Genomic DNA, 16,172 nt, shown 5'->3' with positions numbered 1-16,172 from the left:
TTTCCTGCAGAAGATGAACTGGTTCTACCAGTAAAACACCACTGGCAGTCCCGTCATCACAAGCCCAACATCCATCCTCACTAGTGGAAAGGTGGTGCATTTTCAGGGCGGAGTTTTTCCCCCCTCAAACCCTCCACTACCGCAAAGTACCTCTGAAAGTGTCCACCTCCTTCTCCAGCGTAAGGAAGAAGAGTGTTTTTCCTTCACTCACATCCCCAGTCCACCACACAAGGGTTTATTCCTCTGCAAGAGCACACTGTGCAAGGGTTTAATTCTTCTGCAAGATTTTTATCTCCACATTTTATCCACAGCACCCTTATATGGTATTCAGTCTACACTTTCCACCCTCTCTCCACTTTCACATCGCTCCCGTTACTTAGCCTGGAAAACAGCCTGGAACAAAGGGCTTGCACTTCCAGCCAGGCAGGACACCTGGCTGAAGTCAACTCCATCCAGTGTAATTGCTGCTTTGACTCACATTCTTTCCCTTAACTGACACACAACATTCATTCAGACAGACCAAAGAGAGCTCCCTTCTGAATTGCATCATCCTTCCCTTGCTCATTGTGGCCTGTTTCACTTTCCCCAGTGGACTCCAGGATGTGGGGAAACAGGGCCTAAGGAAGACAAGTCCTGTAAATCTGTACCATCGAACAAGGAGCCCAAGTTAAAACTGGACACTGATCTAACTATTCTGCTCTACAAAAAAACAGGGTTCCCATCATGGGAAGGCTAAATGAGAGTAAAGAAATTATAAATTGCTACTAACCGGCCAAGACACAGAATATTTATATTAGCAAAGCTCACAGAGGCAACTGTATATTGATTTACACATATTTCATAAGCTATTATTTACAAAAGGAAAGAACTTCACACGAGAAACATATACAGACACCAAGGCAGTGTTTTAGGTGACAGACACAGAGATCACAATCCTGGTCTCCACACACTGAGACTGACCTATGAGGGAACCAAATTCTCACTTCAGTTCAAACAGCCACTTCTCAAGCACACACCTCCACCAAACTGCCTTTCCACTGAACATTCACCAACTTCAAACAACTCCCAAAACTTAATTCTTTAGACCCAAGGAGACTGTTGCAGAGTTGCAACAGGACACCACAAAAATTAACGTAGGAGAAAAATTCTCTAGACTACATAATTCAAAGAAAACCGACAGCCATATCCAGCTCCTCACAGTCAGTAGTTAAGGGTAATCCTTTTGCTTCTCATCCATGGACAAATGACATCATGTCCTGTTTCCTCCCCCTCCAAAAGCAGTTTCTTGCCTGAGCAGAGCTCTTTTAAGACTAGACACTGGGTAGGCCTGGTGCCTCACTGCAGAAGAGGCAGAGCTACGAAAAATTAGAGCCCTGTTCCTTCTTTGGAAATAAAGCTAATTTCCACTAATGTACACATCTGACTCCAGTAAGCAGATCAATGAGGAAAAATGGTCCTTCGCCGATGACAAGAGTTCAAGACCTCTCACAGAAGAGTAAATTTACAAAACGCACGTGTGAGACACAAAAAGGGCAGAAAACCCACAACGTTCCATTCAACACGCAGCACCACGTTCTCATGCACGCTCCCCTTCCCCATAAAGAGGTCGTGAACTGGAAACTATTTGGGCCATTTTTAGCCCCAGAATGTTCAATCCCTGCATCCCCCGGTGATGGCTCCCACCACCCACTGCATTATGGCCACTGCAGACCAGCTGCCTGAATTTCAGCCGTGTCATCTCCTCACGCTCTCACCATCCCTTAAGCTCTACCAGCAAGACTCTGACCATCCCATCCCTACAAATCCTGCCCCTGGGAGCACAAACAATACCTCCCCCGAGCGCCGCTCCGCTCAGCCCTACATCAAACACCCCAGGAACCGCCTTTTACTGGGGGCGAGCAGTGAAAAGAAGCGTGGATGCGTATTTCCGAGTGGGAAAACCCAAGCGCCGCGCCGTGCATGTGCCTCCAGCGCCCTGCGAGAAAGGGCTGCTCTGCCCCGCGGTCCTGCAGGAAGAATCACGGCCACAGAGCGAACGCGGACGCACGGAGGGGCCGGCGCCTTCCTCGAGGAATGCCCAGCGGGGGGGAAAGAAAGAGAGGGGAAGAGAGAGATGGGGAGGGAGAGAGACCTGGAACCGTTAAAAAAAGGGGGGCGCAGGAGGCGGGAGAAGGCAGCAGCGGCCCCACCGCAGCCGCCCCTCCCGGGCGCGGCCCGGGCTGTGTCCGGCGGGGCGCGGCCGCCCCGGGTGCCGATGCGGGGCTGCCCAGCGGCCCAGCAACCCCCGGCCCGGCCGCCCGCCCCGCTCCGCCCGCCCGCGGTGCGGTCCCGGGGCGCCCCTCACCCGCGGCCGCCCCTCACCCGCGGGCCGCGGGCCCGCCCGGGCGGAAGCCGCCCCCGCCCGGGGCCATGCGGCGCAGGCCGCCCGCCTGCTCTTGCCGGAGCCGTGCCGCGCCACGGCCCCGCGGCCCCACGGCGGGGGTGCGGAGGGGCGCGGGCGCTTACCGGGCGCGCAGCGCGGCGCTCGGCTGCCCGCGGGTGCCGGTGTCGGCGGTGCCGCTGCCGCTCCCGGCGCCGCCGCCTCGGCCGCTTGCACACAGGGGCCAAGATGGCGGGCGGCCAAGCCGGGCGCCAACGACGTCTGACGTCACCGCGCACGGCGCGCACCGCCCGGCCCCGCCCCCCGCGCCGCCGGGTCACGTGGCCGCGCCGTGCCGCAGTCGGGCGGGAGCGCGGGGACGGGGGCGCCCCCTGGCGGAGCGGGGCCGAGGGCGGGGCCGGGCTCTGCCGACACCGGCGGGACCAGTTTGGGTCCCCGTCCCTGTTCTCATCCTGGTCCTCATCCCGGTCCCCTTTTGGGTCTCCATTCCCGTCTCCATCCCTTGTCCCGTCCCCTTTCCGCTCGCCATCCTGGTCTCCGTTTCGGTCTCCGTCCCCGTTCTCATCCCAGTCCCCAGCCCCAGCCCAGTCCTCATCCTGGTCCCCATCGCCATCCCCGTCCTCATTCCCATGCCCAGCCTCATCCCGGTCCTCCTTTGGGTCCCCCTCCCTGTCCCCATCCTGGTCGCCCCTCGCCTTCCCCTTTTGGTTCCCATCCCAGTCCCCATCCCGGTCCCCACCCCTGTTCCCCTTTGGGTCCCCATCCCAGTCTCTATCCCTTTCCCCATCCCCGGCCCCACACGTGGGACCAGCAGCACCCCACAGGAGCTCCATTGCGGTGGGATGGGGGACAGATGGCTCGGGACATGCTTTCCCCCAGGGAAGTGGCTGCAGCCTGAGGGCAAGCGTGCAGCAAAATCCCCTGATGGAGGCACCAGTGGGTGTGTGGGAAGGCTCTGCCTTCTGCCCAGTAATAAACTGTTAATGAAACCAGCAGAGAAGACCCAAATCTGTGAGGTTTGTTTGTGGCTCCCCTCTTTGTGTCCCAAAAGTTACCAGACAAATAAAAAGCTATCTACAGTTCATGTTTCAGAAAATCTCAAGGCGTTGTGGGTCTTGCTGAAATTTTATGGAGGAAGCTCTGGGTGAGCAAGGGGAGGGAGGAAGCCTGGCCTTGTGCCCGCCAGTTCATCCCAAAATGGCTCTTTAAAAAGCCCTCTGGAGATCCAGCCTGGTGCTGGTGTGGAGCACAGCAGGTTTGGGGTGAACGTTCCATACGGCCCTTGGTGGGTGTGAAACATCAGCAGGAGGTAGATGGACACTAGACATTCCTGGCATCCAGGCTGCTATCAGTGCCAGGCCACCACCCGGCAGCAACACGGCTTCACACTGTCCCCAGCTCACCTGGGGCTGGGGCTCACTGGGTTTCTCCTACAGCTGGGGACCTGCCCAGGGCCTACAGCCCAGCTGGGGGTGTTTAGAAAGGAGGAAACCTGCTGTGAGAGCCACAGGCAGGGCCAGGAGGCACATCCAGCACCAGCCGGACGAGCGGTCGGAATCTTCATCCACCATGCGAGTCCTCAAGGGCTTCAGTGTCCGCTGCCACTGCGTCAGGATGGCATCTCTGGCCCCACTCCATGCCCCTCGTCCCACCAGCCGGTACTGGTAGGGCGTGCAGGGCCCGAAGAAGATGGCCAGGGCCAGCCTGGGGTCCGTCAGGAGCAGCCTCAGCACGCTGGGCTTCACACCAGCACAGGCAGCGATTTCATCCGTGTAGCCGATAAAACTCATCTTCAGGTTCTCCCTCTCGGATGGATTCCTTCAGTGGGACATAAAAAATAAAAATCAAATAGCATCATCCCACCTCAGTTCCCAGCTCCACAGAGAGTAAAAGCTTTGGGCTCAGGCAGCATTCAAGCCCCAGTCTCTGGGGTCAAGCTCCCTCGGCCCCTAAAGGCACTGAAAGAGCCTCCATGGAGTTGGTCCCAGCAGTTACCTGGGGCAGGGAATAGGCAGAAGCTTGTTTTGTCTTCAGTTGTGGCCTCAAAACCAGTTCTAGCTGAATACTGCCTTTACTTTGTAATGCTGTGTCCTTCCTTAAGGTTCACAGGTGTGGATTTGGCTGATTTTGAGAAGCAGAAATGCAAACTTTCAGAGATAAGCATGCCAAGGAGACTGGGAAAATCTGGGAGATGCATAAAGATTCCCATTCCAGAAGGGACGTCCAGGATTTTTCTGCTTGAGGCCTCACGTCCCTTGCAGGAGGGAGGACGTGCTGAATCTGCTTCAGCAAATTTGGGACACCCTGAAGGTTGTCTCCCTTGTACCTCAGGCTCCCATATTTCTGTGTAACATCGTTGTGGTGCAGTCACTGGGGTTCCTGGTCATAATCCCTGTGGTTCTGTTTTGTCCCAGCTTTTCATGTGTCCCATGAGCCAGCCCTGCCCTGCTGGCAGACCCAACCCAGCCTGCACCCTGAGATACCTTCCTTGCTCCCAAAAGCTGCTGCAAGGCAGGCAGCACCTCCATCACCACCCATCCCACATCCCTGAGGGCACGTCTCAACCTCCTGTAAAATCCCATTGCCAACAAGGCAGGATGTTACAACAGCCTCGTGTAATATTCATCTTGACCTGTTAAAAACTGACACAAACCGTCCCCCACCTACATTGCCTGGCTTCAGTGGGGTTTCTGGGTGGGGCTTGGGCCTGAACCCAGTGCTCTCCACTGCTTGGATTTGGGAGGAAAGAGCCACGAGATGGCACCCTCAGTCTGGAGGAAACCAAACTTCCATCTTGATATGCTAGGAATAAGGACATGGCTTGGAGGCCTGGCAGAGGGGACCTGCAGGTCCTGGGTCTTGTCATAAACTGCTCCAGAGCAGCTTATGGGGTCTTGGTCCATTACCCATAAAGGAGCTGCAAGAGTTCCAGATGTGTCCAAGGCAGGTTGCTCCCACAACTGCCACAGAGCCCCCCTTTCCCTGGGGTTATCCTGGCACACAGCACCCATCACATCTGGAGCACAGGAGCATCACACACCTTTTGGCTGGAGGCTTCTTCTTCAAAACATCAGCCATCATCCTGCTGGCAGGAGGGAGCTTGTTCCAACCTGAGAACAGAGAAACCAGAGACCTTCAGAAGCATTTCAAGCTGAAAGTTCACCCCCTTCCCAAGCTCCCAGCACCCTTACCCAGAGTACTCATGCTTGCTGGTAACAGCAGCATGTCTGGAGCAGCAGGGATACAGGGATGCAGTTGGCAGACAGAGGCTACAATGCCACCGATGCTCATGGCCACCGCGGAGCTGAAATGTGCCCCAGGCTCTGTGGACAGCAGGTCAGGCTGCCCCAAACCTCCCATCCCAGCAGACCCCCCCGTTTCCTACCTGCAAAGATCCCCGTCACCCAGCGAGCCTGCATTTCTGATCCCACCATAATCGAGCCGGTCAGCTGGACCAAGCCAATGATGGCCAGTGTCGGCTTTTCCAGCTGGGGAGGGAAGATGCGTCTATAGAGGGAACGGTTGTCGTCAATGAGGCTGCGAACTGACTCTTCAAGGAAGGGAAATGGAAAGATGTAGCCCGTGGCAAAGAGCACCACGTCGATGTTTTCTTCTGTTGTCCCGTCTTCAAAAACGGCAGAGCTTTCCGTGAACTCTTTCACACTTGGCTTCAACACAACAGTCCCAGAGAGGAGGCAGAACGGCAGCTCTTCATTGATAATCGCCTTAAATTTGGAGCTTGCAGGGGGAAAAGAAGGTGTTAGCACCCGGGCGGGATCTGAGACAGTTTTTGTAGTCAGAGTTCCCCTCCAATTGTTTGCTATTCCACAAATATACCCCAAAATTAAAAATTAAGCATTTCATGGTATAAAGACCCCCTGACCAACCAACAAAACAATCAGAAGGAAATACCTTTTGGTGGAAGCCAACCCATAATTTGTGTGGTTAAACCATGAATTGAACTTCCGAAACCGGATCCTCCTTGTGAAGGCTGATGGGAGAAGCCAATCAAGAAAGTGGTTGAAGCGGGTGGTGCCGACCATGTCACAGGGGAAGCCATGGTTTGAGACCCGGCTCATCACCCACGTGTGGCTCCTGGCACTGAGGAACACCTGGGAGAGAAGGCAGGTCTCAGCCTCCTGTCCAGGCATCTTGTTGTTTGTTTTGCTCTTAATGGCAAATCTCATCTCAGCACCTGGGAGCTGAGAGGGTTATCCTGAGGGAAGGAGATGGCATCCAGATCAACCAAACAGCTTGTGGCAGCTTCTACAAAGGTCCCACAGCTGCTGAATGGCCACTCCTCAGGTGGCCCAAACTCTCCAGGAATCGCAAAGCTTTTTCAGTTGCCTTCAATTGAAAGTGGAATTTATTTAAAAACCCCGGAGCAAAGCTTCCTGGGGTAACCTAAGCCCCTGGCTCTCCTGGTCCCTGGCTGAGCTCTGCATCGCTGCAGAGTTGTACCTTGGCAGCCACGTGGCTCAGCTCCACGGAGATGTCACCACCAGTGTTGCCAATGCCGACCACAAGGACCCGCTTTCCCCGGAAAGGCTCCACATCTCTGTATTCCTGGCTGTGGAGGTACTGGCCTTTGAAGCGAGTGCCAATGCCTAGGCAGAGAGGGGGGAGCTTCTCCTACTGTCAGATACATTTAACTGTCCCAGACCCTCTGGAGTCCCCAGCCTGCTACCCCCCACCTCTGATCGCAGCTGAAAAGCCCATGGAAATCTTGGCTGCCTGGATGGTGCCACCCCCCTGCACCTCCTCTGCTCTGTCTTGCTCTGCAAATCCTCGTTCAAAAGCCTGGCTGCATCTTTACTAGGTGTTTTTGCCATTCCCGTGAATGGCCCTCACCATTCCAACAGGGTGAGGGTCCCACTTTTCCCAGTGTAAGGGCTTTGTGGAGCAGACAGGCTCTAAGAGGAAAATGCAGCCGAGGAACCCATGGGTGCTGGGCAAAACCTCAGGGGGCAGCTGCAGCCCACCCCACTGCTGGGACAGGGCTTACCTGGGAAAGAATCCAGTGGTAAGTAAGGCTCCTGGTAATGGCCGGTGCAAACCATGACGGCATCGAAGACGTGGGACTCACGGACACCGTCGGTCTCGGTGACCACCTCCCACTGGCCAGAGGTGGCAAAGTCTGGGCGCCTTCTCACACTGAGAGCTGTTGTCTTGCACCAAAGCCAAACAAAACAGCAGTCAGAGACCACTCTGTGTTTTGGAGATATGCCTGTGAAGGGCTGGGGCTGCTGGGGGCAGGCTGGGTCCCTAGGGAGCTGCATGTCACCCAACACCATCAAATCCCACCCTGCACCTTTCCCCTGGTGATGGCATTGAGGGGGGAGATGCAGCCCATGTTTAAGAAGCCTTTAAAACACGAAGCTAAAGGCTGCATTTGGGATACAGAAGGCATGTAGTCCTCATGGGATGGCACCTGGCATTGTCCTGTCCCCCCTGGGTGGTATCCTGGTATCTGCAGCTGCTGGTGGGTCTTCTGCCCATGGTGTCTGGGGTCCCTGCTCACCTTGAAGCGTATGTGCCTCAGGAGATCGAAGTGGCGGACGTACATCCGAAAATACTCCAGGACGAGGCTGTGGGGTAGGTAATTGGGAAAATCCTCCGGGAAGGGGAAGTCACTGAAGCAGGACATCTCCTTAGAGGTGTTGGTAATGACAGAGCGATACACACTGACTCTCGTACCATCCACGGAGTCCTGTGTGAAGCCAGTGGTGCTGTTTGAAGGTGTGCAGAGAAATACTTTCTCTCCCCAAAGCATTTGAGTGTTTTTTCTCCTTGTACTTGATTATAAAGACTTAACCAGGACAAGCATCTGGTGACAATGGTTTCTGCTCCCTCCCTTTCCTTCTCCAACTTGGAGTCAGGGGGAGACCTGTGCCTAGGACAGGGACAGTCTCTGAGGGCATGGCCACTCTTTTCTCTTTGCTGCAGGCAAAGCATATCCGAGGAGGGAGGGGACAAACCCAGGGACAATCCTCCCCACGCAGGCAGAGCTCACTGACCGTGTACCGCCAGAGCCCCCCGATGTCCTCGCTCCTCTCGAAGCAGGTGGGCTCCAGCCCCTCATCCAGGCAGCACTTGACAGAGGCCAAGCCACCGACCCCGGCCCCGATGACGGCCACGCGCCGCACCATTGCTGTCCTGCAGCGGGGAACGGGCCCGTGGGCGAGCAGCTGCAAACCAAACAGCCCAGGAATTAGCAGAAACACCAATCCCTTCTTCCCCTCCCTAGAAAAATACCCCTGGTCTTCTCTGGCTGCAGGTGCCCACAAGGAAAACTATTCTTGGAGAAAGCCATGGCCAGCTCTTGGCTCAAGCACTATGGCCAGATGCTTCTTGTTACCCTTCCTGCTGTGCTAAACCCACACCGAGGGTCCAGCAATTCCCCTCCTTCATGCAGGGAAAAGGGAGACACTTTTAAACCTCACTGTGCTGCTGTTTCATTTTTTATTCCATTTCTAAGCCCAAACCAGGGCATGCAAAGAAGGGGAAGGGGCTTGCAGCTTCTGCCCGCACAAAGCGATCCTCCTGAAACTTTTGCAAGAAACAATTTCAGCTAAGATGGCTCATTTTCATGCTTTCCTTTTTACTTTCCCATTAAAGAGCAATCTCTTGAAAACAAAAAGGGTTTAAAAAAGAAAAAAAAAAGTGATGCCTGACTGAGCAGGAGCGCGGCACAGCCATTCACAAGTTAGACAGCACCGTGAAAGCGCCGGCTGGGATTACAGAGCACACAAAAGGTAAGAAACCCGGGAAACGCGGGTAATAAAGGCGAGGAACTCCAGGCCCCCGGGGTGTGTGAACTAGCTGCACCGAGCTTGACTGGAAAGCAAAGAAACTAGGAAAAACGAACCCACGTGAACTTTGATTAGATAACAAACACTCCCACTGCAGAATCTGCAGAAAGAGTAATTTATAACTTTTTTCTATCAGTTTTGTGCCAAAAAGTAAGTTAACATAAACAGGAACTGGAGGAAACTGAAGAAAGACAGGGAAAAATGAAGGAGGTGCAAAAATACCCCCTCAGAATCCAAAAGCCCAGACTGAGCCGCTCCCTGATCTGCACGAACAGGGCAGGACTTGCCAACAGTTGCCTGCCCCCTGTCTCTGGAGCCTCCTTTGGTTTTGGAAAAGGGTAGAGACGTGCTAAAATCAGCCTTCTTTTCCAGTGCTGGATACAGACAGTTCTACTCCAGAGAGTCTCCGTAAGACCCCTCTCCCCCCCGCCAGCAGGGAGGCAAAGCCGGTGGCAAATGCCAAAACCCTGGAGAGCTGTCTGCCCCTTTTGGAAGCCTGCAACACCCATCTGGAGAGAAGTGAGGAGCAAACCTTGCAGGACAGTGCCGTGCCCTCGCTGCTCAGGCTTCGGCCGAACTTTGCTTCAAGTTTCTCCTGCCGCAGATTTGAAGCGAAGGCTGAAGTCCAGGCAGGTCGCCACGGCTCTTGCACCACTGACCTTTACGCCTGCATTGCCCCACCCCGTGTGCTTAAACGCACTGGAAGAAAGCTCTCAACATCCCCGTGGCGTTGCTGGGTGAAAATCCAGACTATAATCCCAAAGGGAACGTGCTTGCAAGGGCTCCCACGCCGCAGCTGGCCACTGGCCCAGCCCAGGCAGCAGCCTGGGGTTGTCCTGATTCATCCCCTCCTGCAGTGCCTGTGCCTGGCAGGCGTTCACTTGGCACGCCCAGGAAATCAGCAAAACACACTCTCTTTGCCAGCTGACGGCATGGATGGGGGACACAGAGCACAGTGCAGAATAATTTTGGGGGGGTCAGTGAAAGCCCTCACAGCCCCAGCCTTGTGAGTTGCCCATGGCACCGAGTGGCACAGCCCCAGCTCAGACATGGACCCTCCCAGCTCTTTCCCTGCACGCAGGCAGACGACATGGAGGCACCTGCAGCAGGCTCCTGACACAGCTGATAAAATTTTATTCATTTAAAGTCTCCACACGCATGAAAAAAGCCCTAGGATTATCCAGTGGTGAGGAATGAAGGAAAACAAAGCCAGGAGTGCTCAGTCCCAATTTCAGTGGTGACAAACCACAACCAGGGCCCTTTCACTGGAAACATGCACCAATTCAACCCAAACTGGGATTTTTGGGTCAGAGGTTTTAAGTTTGGGAAAAGAGACAGCCTGACCTGCGTACCCAGCCCAGGTAACCCCTTGCTGGACTAAAGACCCTGGTTCTCAGGTGAGTTGGGGCAGGGCTAGTCTTATCCTTGCTGCATCCTGGCTGGCATGATCCATACACAGTTATGCCATAAAGCCATGCTCTGCTCCCAGCAGTGGGCAGGAGAGGAGAGGAGCAATAGACACTGGGGGAAAGCTGCCATCCCCAGCTAATGGGGTCTGCAAAGCTGTGCTTGGGGGTGAGTTGGGGCAGAGAAAGGTTTGTGCGGCAGGTTGAAGCATAAAATTTGTTCCATCTCCTGAAATCCTTTTCCTGCCATCCCATGGCACACTTTGGAGATGTCTGACCTGAGATAACATCCCCCGTGACAAGAACAAAAAATTAACAGGCTCTAAAAGTTACTGTAAACCAAAAATTATGGCAGCCAGGAGTAGGAGGAACCCCACCACAACCAGGAGAGAGGGGAAAGAGCTGGAGGAGCCAGCAGGGACTCTTGTTCTTGTGGGCTTCAGAGTCCGGTCCCACTGGGTGAGGATGGCCTGGCGTGCCCCCTCCCAGTGCCCAGGGCCCCGGAGTCGGTACTGGTAGGGGGAGCAGGGGCCAAAGAAAATGGTGAGGGCCAGCCAGGGATCTCTGCAGAGCAGCCCCAGCACGCTGGGCTTGGCACCGATGAAGGAGGCGAGCGTGTCCAGGTAGACCAGCCACTCGGTTTTGAGGACTTCGTCAAAGGACAGACCAAACCTTAATAAATCAGAGAAGAAAAAGAGGCAGGAGAAAGATTGCTGTCAACAGGGCTGAGAGGAACTTGAGTGCAAGTCCTCTGCATCCCTGTTGTTATTGCATTTGAATGCAAGCAGGTTCTGTTTAGGAAAGGACTGGGCGTACACAGAGTGGGAACCTTGGCCTGTCTGGACCCAAATCCTGTCCCTTATACAGCACATATAAAGGGATGCTGGCTCATGTTAATCAATCAGTCTTTCACTTCATTGGCCACAAGTTGCACCTGTTCCCCCCCTTCGTCTTGGTGGATCTCTGTTAAAAGACTTTGTCAAACCAGTTTGGGGATTTTTTTGGAATCTAGTTTTCCCTTTGCTTTCTGCAGGGAAGTCATGTGCAGCATGAGAAAGGCGGCGCCCTTTAGTTTCCCTCACATTCACTTCCATCAAGTACTGCAAGAACACATGGTGAATTAGAGAATTGCTTCCAGTTAATCTTAGTAGAATTCAGAGTTTTATATCCCACCTTTGGTGGGCTGAAAAAAGGCCATGTGAGTTTAACCTCGTATTGTAGAGCAATTCTTCTGAGCAATTCTGTAATTCACTTTTCTATCCCTTTTCTCCTGCAGTGATGTAGATGACTGGATTAATACACTGCCCAGTTTCCTGGGTTTATCTCATTTATACCCTAATATTTCTTAGCCTTTTGCCTGCCTGGGAACCACACACTGGTGTGTTTAGATACCTGTTCACAGTGAGGCAGGTCTCCATGCTGAGAGATGAGACAATTTGTGTGGACACCTCGGGCTGGATTTTTTTCCCCTTCCCAGTTGAATTACCCTGCATTTATTACCATTAATTTCTCTGCCGTTTTCTCTCTCCGTTCCTGGGGACCCTGGCACACTTCCCCAACTCCTAAGCAAGCTTTAGACTTAAGTACCCTAAATTCATCTCTTCCTGCCACCAACAGGCAAAATACCAGCGTCAAATCAAAGGTTATACTGGCTCAAGTGAGCAAAGGGGAGGCTGGATCTGGACACTCCCCCTTGCCTCTGCCGTACACACAGGGAGCAGCTGCAGAGTGTGAGCCTGTGTGTTGCTGCCCCCAAAACTCCAGGGATTTTTCAATCCACAATAAAACCCCTTTGAGGCTCCAGGGAATGACTTACCATTTAACTTGGTTTTTCTTCTTCTCATTTACTTCCTTCTCCATGACAGACTGAGGAGGCAACCGACACAAGCCTAGGAGAGAGAGGAGAGCGTCCTCCAGAGTTTAGCTCCTGGGGGGACTTGTGAACTCATTCACTGATGCAAAACATGAGAATCCCTACCTCTGGAGGGCAGGAAAACCCCATTGCTCAGGTTTAGGTTGTCATTGGCAATTCTGCCAGAGACCAGAGTGCTCCACAGTGGTGCAAATTCACCCTTACTTTCTCCTGCTCTTACAGATTTGTGCTATCAGGGCACAGGCAGGTGACATGGAGTGAGATGGGCTGTGCAAGCCCCAGAGAGGATCATCCCAAAGAGAAACCACAGAGCTTCCCCTGGCTCTGTGGAGAAGCCTTGATATAGCCCTCCCCGTGAGCCCAGTGGGAGGTTGTTGTTATTATTTTTATTAAAAAACCAAACAAAACCCCAGTAGGTTTCTTTCCTCACAGCTGTTGCTGCAGCTTAGCAGAAGTGAAATAACTTGGGAAGTCTGAGCCCTGAAAATACTCCCCTGTCCACTCTGAAATGAGCTTCTTAGCTCTGAGATCTCCAAGGACAGAAATCCATCTTGGTAGATGGATGAGACGCGTCCAATCTGAACTGTATTTTGGTACCCAGGAGAGCTCCCGTTAGCTCTCCTACCTTTGAAGACACGGGTCACCCAGCGTGCTTGCATCTCTGTCACAGGCATGATGGCTCCAAAGGGCCTAATCAGCCCAATGACAGCCAGGGTGTGCTTCTGCAGGTGGGTTGGGAACACGTATTTGTAGAGGGATGCGTGCTTGTTTTCCACCTTGACGACTGATTCTTCTAGGAACGGGAAGGAGGCGTTGTAGCCTGTGCAGAAGACAACGATATCAATGGGCTCCTCTTCAGGGCAGTTGTGGAAAACAACAGAGTTGGCCTTGAACTCCTTCACGCCCGGCTTGATGGTGACCCTCCCTGTCAGGATGTAGCTCGGAAGGTCGTCGTTCAGCAAAGGCTCTCGCACCAGGCAGCTGTGGAGAGCAGAGGGGCTCTGAGAACAGGAGACCATGAACAAGCCCTGCCAGTGCCCTTGCTCCTCCTTCCCTTGGGCCCACCAGCTCACGACTTCCCAGTGTCATTTGCTCTAAGCAAACAGCCCTGCCTCCCCCTCTCCAAACACTGATACGTTCAACCCCTGCACCAGTGTCACCCTGTCCAACAGTGTGAGTGATTCCTGGACACTTCCTGCCTTCTTCCTCCACTCAATTGCTCTTTAAACCATCTCTTTTCAGAGCTGATCCACACTTTAAGCCTTTCTTCTCCTCTTTCATCAGGGAGCTTCATGAGGAAAACTCCTCTGGTCCTTCCTGGGCTTTTCCAGCGTGCTCCATCTCTCACCACCTAAGGGGGTACAGCTTATCTTCTCCTGCTGGGCTGTGAACTCCTGGCTGGAGATCACCACAGTCTGGGCACCGGTTGATGTTGGTTTCTGGAGATCTCCCCCTGCCCACACCACCCATCTGCATGGGTTGGCAACCACCAAGTACCTCTTCTCTGGCTGAAGGCCATAGTTTTCATGGTTGAACCGCTGGTTAATATTGTAATTAACCCATCCCCATGAAAGGGGCCCAGGGAGGTTGTTTCTGATCAGGCTCATGAGGCGAGTGTTGTAAATCATATCCCATGGGTAGCCATGGTCAAACACACGGCTGAGCAGCCAGGCACCCCGACGGGTGCAAATGGTCACCTGGGAGAGAGCAGGGAATCAATGATTTGGCTGATGAGTTTGCTGAAATTCGTGCTGAAAAGTAACTCAGAGGGGCGTGGCTCAGACAGCTGCACAATGGAAAAGCAGCAACAGCATCTTTTAAGACCTCTTGGCTGCTGATAATGGAGGTAGAACAGGAGCAAAGAGGAAAACCAGCTTTCTTTCAGGGTAGGTTTTTGAACAAGAACTTCAGGTTCAAAAGGACTGTTAATACACCACATCCCTGCGGTGACAGCAGACTGAGCTACTGCCCCCCGCACCTCCCTCCCCACATTCCTGGGGTGGCTGGGTAGTGGTACCTTGGAAGCTACACGACTGGCCTCCACTGCAATGTCCACTCCGGAATTGCCCATGCCCACCACGAGGACACGCTTCCCCTGAAACACGTCGGGATGCTTGTACTGGCGGCTGTGAAAGTACTGGCCTCGAAACTTCTCGATGCCTTGGGGAAAAAGAAACGAAGCTCTTAAGTATTTGAGCATTTGTGGGTTTTGTTGGGAGAACTGGCGTAGAAACAATCCAGATGGCAGGAGTAAGGAAGTGCAATCACTGGCCACCCGGGACTAGGGGAGGTCCAGCCCTCCATCCCACGCACACAGAATTGGTGCTTCCTCTCCAAAACAGGGCCTCATAGACAAAGCTGCTGAAGCACGAGGATGTATTGCTGTTTGTGCCAGGAGGTTTGGAAAGCAGAATCAAGTAAAGGAAGAAAGCAAGCATTTTCCCCGAGGAACCTCTAAACGTCCCCCCAGCCCCTGGAAGAAGGTAACCACAGGCAGCCCTATACTGTACCAGGAAAACAGTGCAGGGGGAGGGATGGCTCGGACAAATTGCCACTGCAAACCATAACAGCATCAAAGACATGCGATGCCTGCTTCCCATCTGCCTCCGTGACAACATTCCACTGGCCCGTGGTGGCAAAGTCGGGGTGTTTCCGGATGCTGACAACAGCGGTCTGAAACATGGGAGGGAAGCAAAGTCACCACTGGCATCCAGAGTGTGTGGGGAGCGGGGCAGTGCTGGGGCACCCGTCACTCACCCCGAATTTGATGTGCTCCCGGAGGCTGAAGTGCTCAGCATAGCACCGGAGGTAATCCAGGAGCCGGGCGTTGGGCAGGAACACCGGGAAGTCCTCGGGGTAGGGGAAGTCAGAGAATGCTGACATCTCCTTGGAGGTGTTGCTGATGACTGACAGGTAGAGGCTTGGCCGGCCGGCCTCGATGTGCTCCTGGCATGGCACCCCGGGGGCGTCAGCCCTGCGCCCGCGGTGGGGACTGTCCCCTGCTGCCCTTCCTCTGGTCTCAGGGAGTGCAGGCAGGAGAGGCCAGCACCCAGCAAGCTCTCACACCCCCTCCCCATCCACTGGAGCCCACCTGCTCCCCACCTGCAAAGCTGCAGCTCCCAAAGGAAGGAGGACAGGCGCCGATGGCTCACCGTGTAGCGCCAGAGCCCCCCGATGTCCTGGCTCTGCTCGAAGCAGGTGGGCTCCAGCCCCTCGTCCAGGCAGCATTTGGTGGCTGCCAGCCCACTGACACCAGCGCCCACCACGGCCACTCTCATCCCTGCTGCCTCTACCGGGATTCCAGGCTGTGAACAGGGCTTAACCTGGGAGAAACCCCACAGGTAGTCATCACACTCTCAGGGAGCAGCTCCTGGCATATCCTCTGTAGGGGATTTCTCTATATGCCACCCCCAAATCTTCATTCCTTTTACCAGCATTCTGGGCTCTTCATTTACAAGTGAGATTAAATATCTTTAAATCGTCATTTTCTCCTTTTTTTTTTTAAATTTAATAAATTCATCTACTTTTACAGTGTACTCACAAGGCTGATTCCAAACTCCTGCAGTTTTCCTGGAAACTGGCTTTGAAAGTATGTAGTCAAGCCACAATTCGCTGCCAATTTTTTTTTTACAAGCTGTGTTTAAACTATCCTGCCTTATCAGTCTTGCAAATACTTTTATCTTTGGATACCTGCCCTGCCT

The 16,172-nt window shown here is 53.9% G+C and overlaps 3 protein-coding genes across 5 annotated transcripts in view; all 3 read right to left on the bottom strand.

Moving 5' to 3' along the window:
* Positions 1–2,600, bottom strand: part of LOC113984877 (protein PRRC2C) — a 41,529-nt gene extending 38,929 nt beyond the window's left edge. For all 3 annotated transcript variants that reach the window (XM_039385073.1, XM_039385075.1, XM_039385074.1), the window contains exon 1: positions 2,506–2,600. The gene's annotated coding sequence lies outside the window, so the exon portion shown is untranslated. The remainder of the gene's footprint in view (positions 1–2,505) is intronic.
* Positions 2,601–3,397: 797 nt separating this feature from the next.
* LOC113984893 (dimethylaniline monooxygenase [N-oxide-forming] 4-like) lies at positions 3,398–10,057 on the bottom strand. The gene is made up of 9 exons (XM_027715313.2): positions 9,725–10,057; positions 8,398–8,568; positions 7,902–8,090; positions 7,386–7,548; positions 6,842–6,987; positions 6,293–6,492; positions 5,766–6,118; positions 5,421–5,490; positions 3,398–4,198 (listed from the first exon to the last, which is right to left on the bottom strand). Exons 2-9 carry the CDS (start codon positions 8,527–8,529, stop codon positions 3,811–3,813), a joined length of 1,641 nt encoding a protein of 546 aa, XP_027571114.2. The 5' UTR covers positions 8,530–8,568; positions 9,725–10,057; the 3' UTR covers positions 3,398–3,810.
* A 246-nt stretch (positions 10,058–10,303) lies between these two features.
* LOC113984907 (flavin containing dimethylaniline monoxygenase 1) overlaps positions 10,304–16,172 on the bottom strand; it is a 31,629-nt gene continuing 25,760 nt past the window's right edge. Inside the window, exons 6-13 of the mRNA XM_027715331.2 lie at positions 15,624–15,794; positions 15,229–15,417; positions 14,982–15,144; positions 14,489–14,631; positions 13,969–14,168; positions 13,097–13,452; positions 12,415–12,487; positions 10,304–11,270 (exon numbers count right to left, since the gene is read on the bottom strand). Coding sequence (XP_027571132.1) covers positions 10,928–11,270; positions 12,415–12,487; positions 13,097–13,452; positions 13,969–14,168; positions 14,489–14,631; positions 14,982–15,144; positions 15,229–15,417; positions 15,624–15,749 — 1,593 coding nt within the window. The 5' untranslated portion in view covers positions 15,750–15,794 and the 3' untranslated portion in view covers positions 10,304–10,927. The remainder of the gene's footprint in view (positions 11,271–12,414; positions 12,488–13,096; positions 13,453–13,968; positions 14,169–14,488; positions 14,632–14,981; positions 15,145–15,228; positions 15,418–15,623; positions 15,795–16,172) is intronic.

The sequence above is a fragment of the Pipra filicauda genome, unplaced genomic scaffold (assembly GCF_003945595.2).
Source record: "Pipra filicauda isolate LSUMZ 115617 unplaced genomic scaffold, ASM394559v2 scaffold392_size659746_pilon, whole genome shotgun sequence".
NCBI classification, from domain to species: domain Eukaryota; kingdom Metazoa; phylum Chordata; class Aves; order Passeriformes; family Pipridae; genus Pipra; species Pipra filicauda.
This window is presented reverse-complemented; position numbering and strand designations above follow the sequence as displayed.